Here is a 15,535-nt window from a genome sequence, read left to right as displayed (position 1 = left end):
CTCAAAACTCTTTTTTTCTAAGACTAAAAGCATCTGATTGTCAGATAACTGATTAGTCTAGTCCTCAGGTGGCACCAACCATGCCTTTAAAGCAGTGATCCCCAAATTTTTTTGATTATTTACCTTATCTTTTTATTACAAGGATTTGCTTCTTCTTTTACTAGATTAATAAGAGTAAGGTTGCAGGACTGCTATAATATGATAGTCCCCCAAAAAGAGCCATTAAAATGCAATGGAAGAGAAGAGAAGAAAATTCAGAAGGAAGCACAACTAAGCAAGACAGTTTTGAAAATAACATGTCCTCTAATTTACTTATACTTTTTTTTTCAAAAAATAAGTAGTGTGAAATGTAGATTCCAAGTTCCATAAAGATTCCTCTTCTGTGTTGTTCTGTCTTTAAGTTCACTATAAAATATAAAACTCAAAATAAAATGGGAAAAGAAACTATGTATATACCTGATCCTGGAAAGATAAATTGCATACTGAAGAAATTAATAAATTCCTCATTTGTGACTGTAGACTTAATGTAGAACTTTGGTCTTCTGTATAGAAATGATTCAGGATTCTGGTTAGCATTGTGATATAATTTCTAATTTCCCCAAAGTTCCCCATATGTAGGAGAGTGGTTAGGTTTTTCAGTCCTGAATTATATCTGTGGAAAAAATAAAGGTTTTCATCCTGGTTAGTGCAGTATAGTTTAACCTATATATCAATAATAACAACATATTTGCTCAAAACCATTCTCCTAAATGGATTATTAAAACACATAAGTACAAATATATACACACATGTGTACATAAGCATATATAAACATATTCACATGTCTCTGTGTGCATATAAATATGTGTATGCACGTACGTGTGTGTCCACCCCTTGATGACATGGTTAATAGAGTCCTAGACATGGAATCAGGAAGACCTAACTTCAACCAGTTCATACAATTACTAGCCACTTTACTCTGGGCAAGTCACAGCCTCACCATGCTTCAATCTCTTCATCTATGAAATGTAAATAATAATCATACCTTCCTCCCAGGACAGTTATAAGGATGAAATGATATCAGATTTGAAAAGTGCTTTTCAAATCTTAAAGTATTGAATAAAGCTAACTGTTATTGATGTAATTATCATTTTTACATGTTAATTAATTACATATTAACTTATACATAAAACTAAAGTAAGAAAACCTAAGCCAGGCAGTAATGATGCTCTATAAACATACTTTGAAACATACTATAAAAGACCTGGATTCAAGTCTTGGCTCTCTTATCACTAACTCTGTGGCCATGGGCAAACCATTTAACCCCTGCAAGCCTCCATTTCCTCATCTATAAAATGGGAATATTTTATATTACTTACTTACCTTAGTGGGTTACTGCAAAGAAACATTTCATGAAGTGTTGTGTCATCTATAGGTCATTACTTTGACATTATTATGTCAAAGAATAATAATAAAAATAACAATGGTTATGATGCATGTGGGAAACAATAGCAGAGATAGAAAAACCTATAAAATGAGAGGGGGATACAGAGATTCTCCTAAAACCAAAAGAAGTCAAAGTAGAATCTAGAAAACATAGCAAAATATCTTCAATAGTTATGTGAAGAATGGACTAGAATGGGGAAAAACTTGAATCAAAATTATCAAGTAATAAATCTATTTCAATAGTCCAGGCAAAAACGATGAGGGTCTGATCCAGGGTGGTGGTTCTTCTCCTATTCTCCTATGCAAGATAAACAGATTGGACTCAGTGACCCCTAAGGTCACTTCCAACTATCTGCTCTATCTTGAGAAAACTTACGGAATTAGAAAAATTAAGATGTGGTAATTTATTGTATTATTGGGTGAAGTAAAATGATGAGTGAAGAAAAATATCAAGATTAAAAATGAGATTGGAAGGGTGTTTTGCCATTGATGAAATAAAGAATTAGAAAAAATGGGTAGATTTTCTTTTTTTTTTTATCCTTACCTTCTGTCTTAGTCTCAGTTCTAAGACAGAAAAGCAGCAAGGGCTAGGCAATTGCAGTTAAGTGATTTGCCCAGAGTCACACAGATAGAAAGTTTCTGAGGCCAGATTTGAATCCAGGTCCTCAAACGCAAGATCTGGAGTTCTATCTATTGTGCTAACTAGCTTCCCCCAAAGGAGTAGATTTTTGAAGTAAAGTAATGTTTTGGACATGCTGTGTTTGAGATGCCTACGGTACTTACATGTTGAAATGTCCACCAGAGAGTTGGAGATGTGAAACTAGGGCTCAGGTGAGAGACAAGAGCTAGACATATAGATCTGGAGGTCGTTTGCATAACAGATGATAATTAAACCTTGGGAACTGATGAGAACATAAGTGATGAAGTACAAAGAGAAAAGATTCCGTGAAATCATGGGCCATCATATGGATAATGAACCAGCAAAAGAGATGACTGAGTAGAATAAAGTCAAAGAAGGGATAGAATTTTCCCTCTGCTAGAAAGAGAACCAAGAGAAGTAATTTTATAAAAATCAAGAGGGGAAAAATATTCATGAGAAGAGAGTAGTAAAAAAAAAGGTCAAATGCATAGTCTGAGAATGATAAAAAAAAAAAGACGTTTAACAATGCAATTAAGCGATTGCTGGTAATTTTGGAGAGTGTTATTTCAGTTGAATGATGAATTCAGAAGCCAGGACTGCAAAAACTTGAGAAGTGAAAGAAATGGAATTAGAGTTGAGGAGTATAGAGAGCTTTTTCCTAGGAGTTTGTCTAAGAAGAGGAGAAGAACTTTAGGATGATAGTTTAATAGAATAATAGAGTATATTAAGGGCCCTTCAAGGATGGAGAAGTCCTAAGTGTAGTTGAAGGCAGTACTAAACAGTGGATATGAAAAGACTGTAGTTTATAAGCAAAGATAATTAAATCATAGCCTTTGTTAAAAAAGCACATGCAAAAATATGTAAGGGATAGTCCTATTGTACTGTGCTCTGGAAAGACTTTATCTAGAATACTCTGCTCAGTCTTTGGTGCCACATTTTTGGAAGGGCATTGAAAGCTGAAGAATGTCCAGAGAAAAATAATTATGATAGTGAAAGTCCTGAGTTCAAGTCATTATAAGAATCTGTTAAAGGGACTGGAGAATTTTGATTCTGAAGAGATGGTTTAGAGGGGATATACCAGCTATATTAGAGTATTTTAAAGAATTGTCACTAGAAGGTCTCAAATAATTTTGTTTGGTCAAGAAGGGCAGAACAATGTACAACAGGTGTAAGCTGTGAAGAGGCAAATTTAGATATAATATAAAATCCTTCTGAATTAGAACTATTCCAAAGTGGAGCAGATAGGTAGCTCAGTGGATTTAGAACCAGGGCTAAAGAAAAGAAGTTCTGGATTTAAATCTGGTCTTAAATCCTAGCTGTGTGACCCTGGACAAGTCACAACCCCCATTGCCTAGCCCTACCACTCTTCTGCCTAAAAACCAATACACATTATTGATTCTAAGACAGAAAGTAAGGGTTTGTTTTAAAAAAGAACTATACCAAAGTGAAATGGGCTCCCATTAGTGGTTTCCCCTCCTCTTGGAGTTTTTAAGCAAAGACTGAATGATGACTTGCAGGGATATTGTAGGAGGAATCCTTTCTCTGGTATTGGTGAGACTAGGTGGCCTTCTGAGGTTCCTTCCAACTCTGAAATTCTGTGATTATGTGAAACAGCATTATAAGATATGAAATCACTAGCAGAAACTCCTATTCCAATAGCAGTTTAAGTCATCTTAATCCTCCCAACTCTGAGAATCTGACACCCTACTACTATTTCCAAAACCCATGTCCAGTTAGACCTCCTCCCCATTGCCAGCCTGATCCAAGCATAACCTTTCAAAAGAATAAATGTTTTCTTAGGGCCTTTTCTTTGTAAATGCTACTTACAGATCCTCTTCTGGCCTGTAATTCAAAGATGATGAGTTCCTATGGAAACTTGGCAATACTGTCACATTCACAGCACAGGGATGAGATTTAGAGCCATATCTGTTTGTGATCTCAGTATAGACAGTTACTACAACAGAAAACAAAAGAGAAATATGAACACATACATAAGGAATGCATCGAAAGCCTCCTTTTATCCCAGGATTCAATGAAGGCTTACTGTCTCGACATTTCACATATTAATAGTCAATTAATGGCAGGTGAAGACAAGTTTTATCCTTGAAAAGCTCAGTGTGAAATGAAATGGCAAACTATCTTACCTCCCAAGTCAGAAATACAAAACAGATTTTTTTTTACTTCATATATATACAAATCAACAACCTATTTACTGTCTAGTAGCTATATGGAGAAGTATTTGGTGAGACACTGGGGGGACAGAAAGAAGGTGGGACAAGGGGCAGCTGGGTGGCTCAGTGGATGAAGAGCTAGATAGACCTGGAGCTGTGAGGTTCTAGGTTCAAATCCGACATCAGATACTTCCTAGCTTGGTGATCCTGGGCAAGTCACTTAACCTCCATTGTCTAGCTCTTACTACTCTTCTGCCTTAGAATGAGTACTTAGTATCAATTCTAAGAAGGTAGAGATATAAAATTTAACCAAAAAAAAGACATAATAATTCTGCTACCCTATCAAAGAAGTGACTGTCTCACTTGCATATTTACATGCACCTCCAAGTCTCTCTCTGTCTCTCTCTCCCTCCTCCCTCTCTGTCTCTCTCTCTCCTGGTCTCATTCTGCCTGTCTGTCTCTCCCTCCCTCCTCTCTTTCTTTCTCTGTTTCTCCCTCTCCTTCTGTGTCTCTGTCTCTTTCTCTCTCTCTCTCTCCCCTCTTTCTCATCACGCCTCAAAAACAAATGATACAGGAAAGAGAGTCCTGGATTCAGAATCAGAGGCCTTAAGTTTTAATCCTGGCCTTGCCACCCACTTAAGTAATCTCAGGAAAGTTGCTTTACCTCTCTAGGCTTTAAGTTTCCTCATCTATAAAATGACATGACTGGACTAGTTAGCCTTTAAGGTCCTTTCCAGAGCTAAATCTATGATAGAGGGGCAGCTGGATGGCTCAGTGGATTGAGAACCAGGCCTAGAGACAGGAGGTTCTAGGTTCAAATCTGGCCTCAGACACTTCCTAGCTGTGTGACCTTGGGCAAGTCACTTAACCCCCATTGCCTAGCCCTGTAATAAATAAAACTAATATAGAAGGATATATATAAAAGATATTAGGGTTTAATAAATAAATAAGTAAATAAATGAATGAATGAATGAATGAATGAATAAATAAATAAATAAATAAATAAATAAATGAGTAAATAAATAAATAAATAAATGATAGCTCCCAATTCTAAAATATTCTATGGTTTATACAACACTTCCTTCATAACCATCCTAAAAGGTAAATGGCACAAGTATTATTTGCTTTTTACACATAAGGAAAGCAAGGATTCAACTAGGTAAATAATTGGTCCAAAGGTGGCAGCAAGTGGCAGAACTCATGCAGGTCTTTTGACTCCTACTCCAGCTTCTTTTTGTTATGCTACATTGAGGCAAGGCAATATTTAATTAATCTCAATTAAGTGATGCCAACAGTAAGTGTTAGAGAAGTTCAGAAGAAGAGAATCACTGCAGGTTTGAATTATTGGGAAAGGCTTTATAGAAGAAACAGAACTTCACCAATCTTCACCAAAACTATAGTAAAAATTCTCCCATTTTTCATTCATTTTTAGTTCAAAGATTTCAAATATTCACAAACATCAATAATGTTGGAATCTAAATTTTTAAGTAAAATAATTCATTCTGTAATTCATATTTGGGGCTCTCCATTGGTAAGCAGTCATGAACTGGAGCTACAACATGCTGATAAGCCCCCTGCTACCAGAGGAATTATCCATTCAGCCTTAAGTCCAAAAGCCTCTCCTTTGAGGTCAAAATGAGCTCTGTCCTATTTCTAGCCCTGCCACATAACTAACAGTATCCTGAGAGGGTGGGTGGGAAGTAATCTACTTCAGTCCAGAGCACACTAGAATAAGTATGCACTCTTTAGGACAGAGACAGGGAGGGATTCTTAAAGTTGTCTCTGTCTCTGGGAAAGAAAAGAGTTATCCTAGAGCCAATTTTAAGAGTTGAAGTAAGATTCAGAGAAGTTTAAAACAATTCTGGAAACTGTACACTACAGGGATCTATCCTAACCACCCCAGGCACAAAATCCGATTTCTCATAAACCTACTAGTTTTCTGTATCTTCTGAACAATCAAACTTCTGAGGGATGGTCAAGGATCAGAACTGAAATAGAATGGGACTGACTTTGGGGCATCAAATTTATCTAAATTAAATAAGCACATGACATATAACAAATGATTCAATCCATCAATCAGCCAATCAACAAACAAATCTTGACTAAAATTCTATGTTAGAACATTATTAAAAGACATATAGAGATGAAATAAGATATTGTCCTTGCACTTATGGAGTTTACACTCCAGCAAATGGTTACAACACATAAACAAAGAACCCATTTCAAACTAAAATAAAAGGTGGTAACTATGTAAGAGATCTTCAGACTAAGAGCTATGTGAATCTAGCAGGGAAAAACCATTTTTTCTTTGGCGGGAGGAGACGATAATAACAACTAGCATTTAAGTTTTGCAGAATAGTTTCTTGTTATCTCATTTGGTGAGCATAACAATCCTGTGACTCAGATGCTATTATTATCTTAATTTTACAAATAAGAAAACTGAGTTTGGGAGAGGCAGCTAGACAACACAATGCTAGAGCCCTAGACTTTAGTCAGAAAGATTTGCAAATGTTAAAACTATATAATATATAAATAATATGCCTTAAATGTATATAACAAATAGATGATAAATAATAAGGAATACAACTACATAATTGTTTTTACTTATCATTATTATAGCTGTTGTTGATAGGTCACTTGCCTAGGGTCACACACTAAGGCAAGAGACAAATTCAGATTTTTCTGATTCCGAGACCAATACTATCCACTAAGCTCCACACCTGCTGCAAGCAAGCAAACTTTGAGCTGAACACTCAAAGAATGGGTAGAATTTCAACATAAAGATTTGGGAAGTAGATATTTGGCTTTCTTATAAAGAGAAACCATCAGAGGAAAAGAAAAAAGTAAATTCAAGTTTAAAAGAAAAGAAAGGAGGGGCAGCTGGGTAGCTCAGTGGATTGAGAGCCAAGCCTAGAGACGGGAGGTCCTAGGTTCAAATCTGGCCTCAGACACTTCCCAGCTGTGTGACCCTGGGCAAGTCACTTGACCCCCATTGCCTACTCTTACCATTCTTCTGCCTTGGAGCCAATACACAAGAAGGTAAGGGTTTAAAAAAGAACAAAAAAAGAGGAAGGAGTAAATTAAATCCATAAAGGTGAGTGAGATTGCTAAGGGTGAGAGTATTTATAGAAAAGAAGACAGGTGACAAAGGAGTATACAGTGAGATGGTTGAGAGAACCAGGAGAGTATGTCATGGAAGCCAAGAAACTAGACATTATTCAGAAAGAGGTGATCAATAGTGTAGAATTTTGTGGAAAGGGAAATGTAAGCAAGAACTGAGGACTATTATTGGATGTGGAGGTATGGCAGTTATTGGAGACCTTTGAGAGTGTATTTCAGTTGAATTGTACAGACAGAGAACAGATGGAAAAATATTTAGAAGTAAGTGAAGGGAGTAGACATAGGGATTTGAAACACATTTTCCTTCGTCACCATTTTTCCAAAGCTCTTTCCAGTACTAAATTTATCTGCATTTCTCTTTTTTTGATGAGAGGAACACATGTGGCTCAGGTCATGAATGAAAAATACCTCTTATTTACTTTATTTCATTTATCTAGCACTTGGTACAGTGCCCGACACATAGTAAGCATCAAATAAAAGCTTCATTTATTTCATATTTCATTAATTTCATCATTTCATTATTATTTCACTAATTTTTCACTCAGTTTATTTCACTAATAATTAAAATATCTGGCCTCATTTTATTTTACTTTTGTGAAAGTGCCATTTTATTGTTTTTCTTTCCTACTATTCATGACTTAAGAACAAAATGGTGCTTTTTTGAAATATTACAAATTTTCATTTATGCCAAAAAAAATAATCCACCCAAAGCCCTAAAGCACTATACTTATCATGAAAACTATCCTCCCACTCAATAAATCCACCTTTTTAACTTCACTAGTCAAAAGATTCTTTCTGACACATAGATTTTAAACCTCTTTAAAAGCTATGTGAAAAGGTTATGGAACTAAGACATAATCATAGCTAACAAACCAAATACAATAATGAGACTTACCTTTGTATTTGTCAACAAGCTCACCAGCTGGCAAAGTAAAGTAATACTGTATATCTCTTCCTCTATATAAAGGTATTTTGGAGGATTTTCCTATTTGGTAGCTGAATTCATAGAGGTAATCCTATATTCAAGTCCATAAGAAACAAAATAAAACCATCAGCAAACCATAAATTTGCAATGGCCCAATCTATATTTCATTAAAGTAAGTTTTCACATAAAAGAAAGTAAGCATAATGTAGAGAATGGAACACTAAAATGGGAATCTGAAATCCAACACATAAGTTAGTAAGCACTTATTAATCGGCTACTGTGTGCTAGGCGTTGCACTAAGCACTGGGAATACAAGGCCAAAAGTAGTTCTTGTTTTCAAGGAGTTCACACTTTGACGGGGAGATAATGTACAAATAGCTGTGTATAAACTAGATATTTATAGGATAAATTGGAGATAATCCACAAAGGGAAGTCAGTAGCATTAAGGGGAATAAGGAGAGACTTCTTTTAAAAAGTGAAATTTTTAGGCAGGACATGGAGGAACCAGGGAATCCAGGAGGCAGAGATGAGAGGCAGGGGGAGTATATGGGGGACAGCTGGTAAAAATTTGAACTTGGGAGATGGAGTGGTTCAAGGTGTTCAGTGTCACTGGGTTGCATAATACCTGAGGGGAAAGCATAAGAAGATTGGAAAGGTAAGCGAAGGTCATTTTATTAAGATGGTTGAACATCAAACAGGGTATTTATATTCAATTCTGGAAGGGATAGGGAGCCCATGAGGCTTATTGAATAGGGGAATGGCATGGTCAAACCTGCAGGTTAGGAAGATCAACTTGACAATAAAGTGGAGAAAGACTTGAAGGAGGGAGATCAACCAGCAGATTATGACAATAATATAGGCAAGAGGTGACAAGGACAAGCTAATAGAAGGTTTGTGATTATGGCCAAGATCTTACCTTCTTACTTTCCTCATCTTTATAGTGAGGCTAATGATATTTGTACTACCTGCTTCACAGTGTTATTGTAAGTAAAATACTCTACAAAGAAAGAAAGTACTACAGAAATGACTTATTAGTAAAAAGGTATTTTTAAAAAACACTAGAATCCCATTGTATTTAATGATTGAGTTATAAAATTTGAGTGAGAAGGAACATTAGCAATTAGATACAAAATTAGATACAAAATCTTTTTTTTTGTATCATGGATCCCTTTAACAATGTAGAGAAGTGTGTGAACCCTTCCTCAGAATAATTTTTCTAAAAGCAAAAAATAAAATACACAGAATTGCAAAAGAAAGAAGTTATATTAAAATATAGCTATCAATTCTGGGAGAATTGAGGGAATTCCTTTTGGGGGAAAAAGAACATGAATCCCAAGACGAAGGACGATTTCTTAGGGAGTAGAGACTATATTAAACATCAGCAACTGTGACTCATATGGCGAGGTGAGTGTGATTTCAGCACCTGGACAGCACTCACTAATTCTGTGACTTGGGCATAACTCCTGATCACTTTTAGACACTGAGAATTTTACTTGTAATATAGTAGCAAAAGTGCTGAAATGGGAGCTAAGACATGAATTCTAGGCTCAGTGCTACCACTAAACAGCTTGTATAACTTTGGACTGGTCTGTTTACTGACCTTCAATTTTTCTCTGTCATTTGAGGAGATTGGTAATGGCAATGGTCTTTTTTAGCATTAACACTCAAGGATTCTATGAATACCTATATGCTAATACTGGTTACCATTCTGGAGAGCCTTCAAAATGTTCAAAGTAGCTTTAAAAATAAAACTGAAACCACAAATTATAATTCCTTTCATAGAAGGGTGATTATGACAGCCTTGGCCTTGCCTATCTATCTTTATTCAGAAATAATGACACATACATCAGTGGTTGTCACTTTTTTTCAGTGGCACATCATAAACCTGATAAGCAATTATTCTATAGAGTCATCAGATATGGACACTTTTTGCACTTGAAAACAGTGTATGACTTAAAACACCAAACAACATCTGTTGCCTGATATGTCTTTGGCACCTACTTGGGCCACACAAGTAGCATTAAAGAACTATAGAATGCTTACTGCTTTCCCAGACATGCAGAAAACACTGAAGACTGTATAAGCCTCATAACCATGAATGGGCTGGACTTGGCATTCCATCTCCTTTGGAACTTCATTGACAGTAAAATATAACTGTGCTTTGCCTAATGGTCTGTGGCTTGAGACTGCAGAGAAAAATAAGAGCCAATTGAAATATATGCATAACACCTATACTTATCTTGACAGACATAATGGGTGACAGAAGACTGAAAAGAGAACCAAAACCTGATTCAACAAAAGATCTTGTTGAAACAGATGCCAAATGCTGAATGTATTATCCATGGTGTCTTAACCAAAAAAAAAAAAAACAAGATTAAATCCATGTACTGAAATGAAATAGTGAAAAATATGAGTGAAATAATTAACAAAGTGCAACAATAAAATTGTATAAGGCAAGAAAACTGTGACTCTGGAGAGGATTAGCATGCCCCCATTTAAAGGAAAAGTTTACACCTCAATTCCTACTTCCCAGGCCATGAAATGTCTATAGTCAGATGATCAATCAGTGCTGCTCCAAAGGAACTCACTAGCTATTTAAACAAGGGGGGAAAAGAGTTCTCAACAAGTGTCAGAATATGTTCTAGTAGGAAGAATACAAAACTAGAAGAAAGGTCAGTTGGGTATTGATCCACCCAGCCTTCACTTATGCATAAAGGGAAAATATGTGCAAGGACATGGAAGCAAGTGATGAAATTATAAGTTCAAGGAATAGCAAATGGGTCGGTTTTACTAAAACATTGAATGTGGGAAGGGGAATATAGGTTTGGAACCAAATTGAGAAAGGGATTAAATTCCATATAAAAAGTTGGTATTTTTAGATAAAAGGGAGATAAAAAGGGAGCTACTGAAGATTCTTGAGCAAGGGAATTACATGATCAGACCTTTGTTTCAGGAACACTATTTCATCAGCTTTGTCAAGATTATAAATAGAAACATTTATTAGGAAGTCTAATACGATATACTATAATAATAGATTCACAAATAATTAGTTGACTATAATTTCTAGGAAAGTGAATTAAGAAGACCACCAACATCTTCATTATTTCTAAAAACTAAAAATGTCCACTTGAAAATATCACCTACCCACAGAAGCTTGTATCACATATGTCTGTCCACCTCTCAGGAAAAATGGTTTAAATGTAACAGTTCTTGATGTGATGCCTAACAGGAAAAATACCCACATAGCTATAGTTAATGATGAAAATCATTATGAAAATCAGATGAAATGATTTCCTGGGACATATGATGTCTACAGGTAAGCTGACTGCATGGTCCTAGAATACTAAGCAGAATTTTCAAAGATCATTTCTACACCTAATCTCTATTCACATACCCAAAATTTTAAAAGCACAGGTATACCACAGGGCACTGGGAAAATATCTTCGTATAGATACTTTTACTACTTAACAAATTACTTTCTTATTTTATAGATGAGGGTGACTCATTCAAACAAACATTTCCTCTTCAAATTTCTTATTTTTGACCTAGATTTCTCTTGTTTGATGTTATTTTATTCCATCCTCTTTGTCATATTTGTAGTCAGTATGTTTGTTTCTCCCAATACATTTTTAAACTTGTTTTAGTGTATTGCCTTTCTCCACTGAAATATAAGCTCCTTGAGGGCAGAGATTGTCTTTCTTCATGTATTTGCACTCCTAACACTTAATGCAGTGCTTGGAACATAGTAAGCAGTTAATAAGTACTAGTTGACTAAATGGCATGTTTTTCCTGTTTCATAAACAAGAAGCTCTTTGAAAGTAAGGTTTATGTGTCATATATATATATATATATATATATATTAATCGATGTCTAAGATAAAACATAAATTTGTTGGGAAATATTAAGAGGCAGAATAGCACAGAAATGTTCTAACTCCAAGCCTATGCTTTTTCCATTACATCATCATGCCTCTTCTTACTAAACTTAGTAAGGAAAGGAATACAGTCACATGGAGAAAATCTGAATAATAAAACCACATGATCACTTTTAAAAGTCCATTAAAACTAAGTACTTGTCTATTAAGCCAAATAAATTTGGAAGAAAGCTAGTAAGGGATATCTAAGCATTTCTCATTCAAATTGTGAACAAACTTGCAGTTTTGTAGGAAATACATACCTGAAGATGTGTAGCTTTGAAAAACAGATCTACTAATTAATGATTTGGACCAATCCACCATAAGCAATGGTACTGTATTTTCCGTGGAGTAAGATGAATCAATTAGGTTGTAACCATCATCGTCGTCTGACACAGTATCTGGTTCTTCATTTTCCCTTGATTCTGTAAGACTGTTACTACCCCCTATGAGAACAAACTATGTCAATGAGTATAAAAGAAAAATAACAATAATAATTTTCTTAAATAAAGCCTTAAGGAATTAAAAAATATTTCCAAAAAACTATCTTTCCTATTTCTAAATATACTACATAGTATAAAATAAAATAAATATGGAAGGATTTATATGAATTGAGGTAGAGTGAAGATGGTAGACAGTATACATAACAACAATAATTTAAATGAAAACAGCATGTAAAGGCAACTAAACTCAGATTCAATGCAGTAATTCATTTTGATTCTTGAAAATAGATTTATAAAACACATTTCCTTTCAGTAGAATTGTGAGATGAATGGTAAGGATGAAATATGTGAATAGAATTTTGCATTTATAGTCAAATATGACTTTTGTGATTTGTTTTCACTGCTTTTCTTTACTACAAGGAAAATTTCCACATAGGAAGGAGGCATATGAGAAAATTACTATGGGATAAAAAGCAAAGGACATCAATAAAACTTAAAAATAATGTCTAACAATTTGTATCAGAGTCCAAGAATTTGCTTTTTTGAAGTTATATTTGTTATCTGGATTTCAAAAACAAGTGCATGTATCAATAGTGCTAATAAAAACTATAAAACACAAATAACATATTAAATGGAGACACGAATTATAATTAATTCTTTTTTTTAAAACCCTTAACTTCTGTGTATTGGTTCCTAGGTGGAAGAATGGTAAGGGTGGGCAATGGGGGTCAAGTGACTTGCCCAGGGTCACACAGCTGGGTAGTGTCTGAGGCCGGCTTTGAATCTAGGACCTCCCATCTCTAGGCCTGGCTCTCAATCCACTGAGCTACCCAGCTGCCCTTATAATTAATTCTTGAAGGAATGATGAAGAGTGCCCCTATTGGTAATCAATTATAATTATGAATAGAGAATTGAAAAGTATATTGATTCTTCTAATGCAAAATGGAGGTATCTGGAACAAATAGTGTTAAACCTGAAGTATCAGATCAGGAACTGAAGGAAAGACCAGTGAGAATGTCTGAGAAAATGATTTTATATATCAAACCAACGACAAAATTTCATTCATTAAAATGCTCTAAAAGTCATAGGGCATATTAACCTGGTCGTCTTCCTCTCGATGTTTCTATTGCTTCCTTAATATTGCTATAATATGCTTCAAAATCTATGGAAAAAATAAAAAATAGCATTGGAAACCAAGCTTTAGGTAGTGTTTTATGTATTAAAATCAAGATCTTCCCAAATTCATTTTAGAATGAATGTTAAAATTTACCAAAATCTCTAGCATTAACTATAATTCTCTCTCTGACATATATTTATAATTATTGATTTTCATTATAATATCCCTGATACATTTGAAGATCCCAAAAGGCTCCTGAATTACCAAAGATAAAATTAATTCTTAGGTAGTAAAATATTGAGAAAGAGCATTGGCCTTGAAAAAATGAATGATATTATACCATATTAGAACTAGAAAAAACTTTATAGGCAATATAATCCTAAATCTGAGTCCTAAGGGAAAGCGGTGAAGGGAATTAAAAAAGGAGAGAAACGTGAACCATTCAAAATATCATCATTATTATACTAATTATAACTCCAATATAAGGTTGCAAAGAGACACCAAAAAAGTATTCCTTCTCTATAATTTCAACAAGTTGATTCCTTTATGTGAAATATCCATATATAATCTAAAATTAGAATCTCAACTTAGCTATAATGTAATCTGTTATATAATTACTACTTGTCATCTGAAATATCTTCTTTGAGGGCTATAGGATCCCATTATTGTAGATACTCCCTTCACCAGTACATATTACAATTCATCCTATGTCATTCTTGTCTATATTCTCCCATAAATCTTCCATTGAGGATATACTCAATATAACACAAAATTCTAGGTATTTTAAGTTTTTGTGGGTACCATTGTAATATTTAGGATGTTCAACCCTTACTCTCATTATATAATCAAAAGGGCTCCTTTCAAGAGTGTACTTTTCCCCTATCTTTTTTCACCTAGCTTGCTGGTCACTCCCTTGTCTGACTTCAAGTTAACTTTTATTTCAAGAATAAACTCTAACTTCAGTAAAATTGGTTGACTTCCCAGGGTCACTCAAGAGACTAAGTTCTCACTTTTCTAGTGGACTGATTTCCTTGATAAATTCTGAAATCTATTATCCACTAAATATTTGCCTGCTCAGGAGATTATTAATATTAACCTATTCTTGGATTGCTCTGTGGACTTTATTTTCCCTGTGGTTCTGCTTTGATTCATCTCTCTTCTTGGTCCCAGAGCAGTCCAAAAGCTGGGTCCCCTACCTCCTCTCTCTCTCTCTCAATGGATATGGACCTCATGAATCTACATAGACAGAAATATGGGATAAATGAGTCAGATGGTGACCTAGAAAAACATGTAGAAATGTTTTCTCTTGAAATGGAAATAGAAAGGACTATTAAACCTAGTTTAATTTTTTAAATTTTAATCATGCTTCTCTTTCATCCACTTTGAAAATTAGTATACAAATCCATTTTATTTCATTTTAAATCTGCCTAAAATTTCATAGCAATAAATTTTAGCTCTCAATGACAAGCTGTAATTTATGAATTGATAGATTCTCTCACGCTTAATCTGCTTAAACAGCAAGGATTCAAAAGGCAATGAAACAAAAACTAAATAAATATCATTAGTAAATTATTCCATGGATCTACTAAAGTTCTGGAAAATATTTTTGTAATTTAAAATTTGTTGTTAACCTAACTTAAGGAGCTGTATGATCTAGTGACAAAATTATAAAGTAAAAATCATGTCCAAATGTTCTGACTTCACAAATTCCTAGTGCCTAGTCTTTTAGTTGACTAGAAGCAAATGTAAAAGGGATAATGTATTTGCCATTGCTATTATGT

At 34.6% G+C, this 15,535-nt stretch overlaps 1 protein-coding gene across 1 annotated transcript in view; it reads right to left on the bottom strand.

Annotated features, from left to right (window-relative positions):
- PKD1L1 (polycystin 1 like 1, transient receptor potential channel interacting) overlaps positions 1-15,535 on the bottom strand; it is a 176,696-nt gene that overhangs the window by 91,164 nt on the left and 69,997 nt on the right. Inside the window, exons 17-23 of the mRNA XM_044656906.1 lie at positions 13,737-13,799; positions 12,458-12,640; positions 11,426-11,503; positions 10,325-10,467; positions 8,252-8,372; positions 3,893-4,019; positions 457-652 (exon numbers count right to left, since the gene is read on the bottom strand). Coding sequence (XP_044512841.1) covers positions 457-652; positions 3,893-4,019; positions 8,252-8,372; positions 10,325-10,467; positions 11,426-11,503; positions 12,458-12,640; positions 13,737-13,799 — 911 coding nt within the window. The remainder of the gene's footprint in view (positions 1-456; positions 653-3,892; positions 4,020-8,251; positions 8,373-10,324; positions 10,468-11,425; positions 11,504-12,457; positions 12,641-13,736; positions 13,800-15,535) is intronic.

This window comes from Gracilinanus agilis, chromosome 1 (genome assembly GCF_016433145.1).
Source record: "Gracilinanus agilis isolate LMUSP501 chromosome 1, AgileGrace, whole genome shotgun sequence".
NCBI classification, from domain to species: Eukaryota; Metazoa; Chordata; class Mammalia; order Didelphimorphia; family Didelphidae; genus Gracilinanus; species Gracilinanus agilis.
This window is presented reverse-complemented; position numbering and strand designations above follow the sequence as displayed.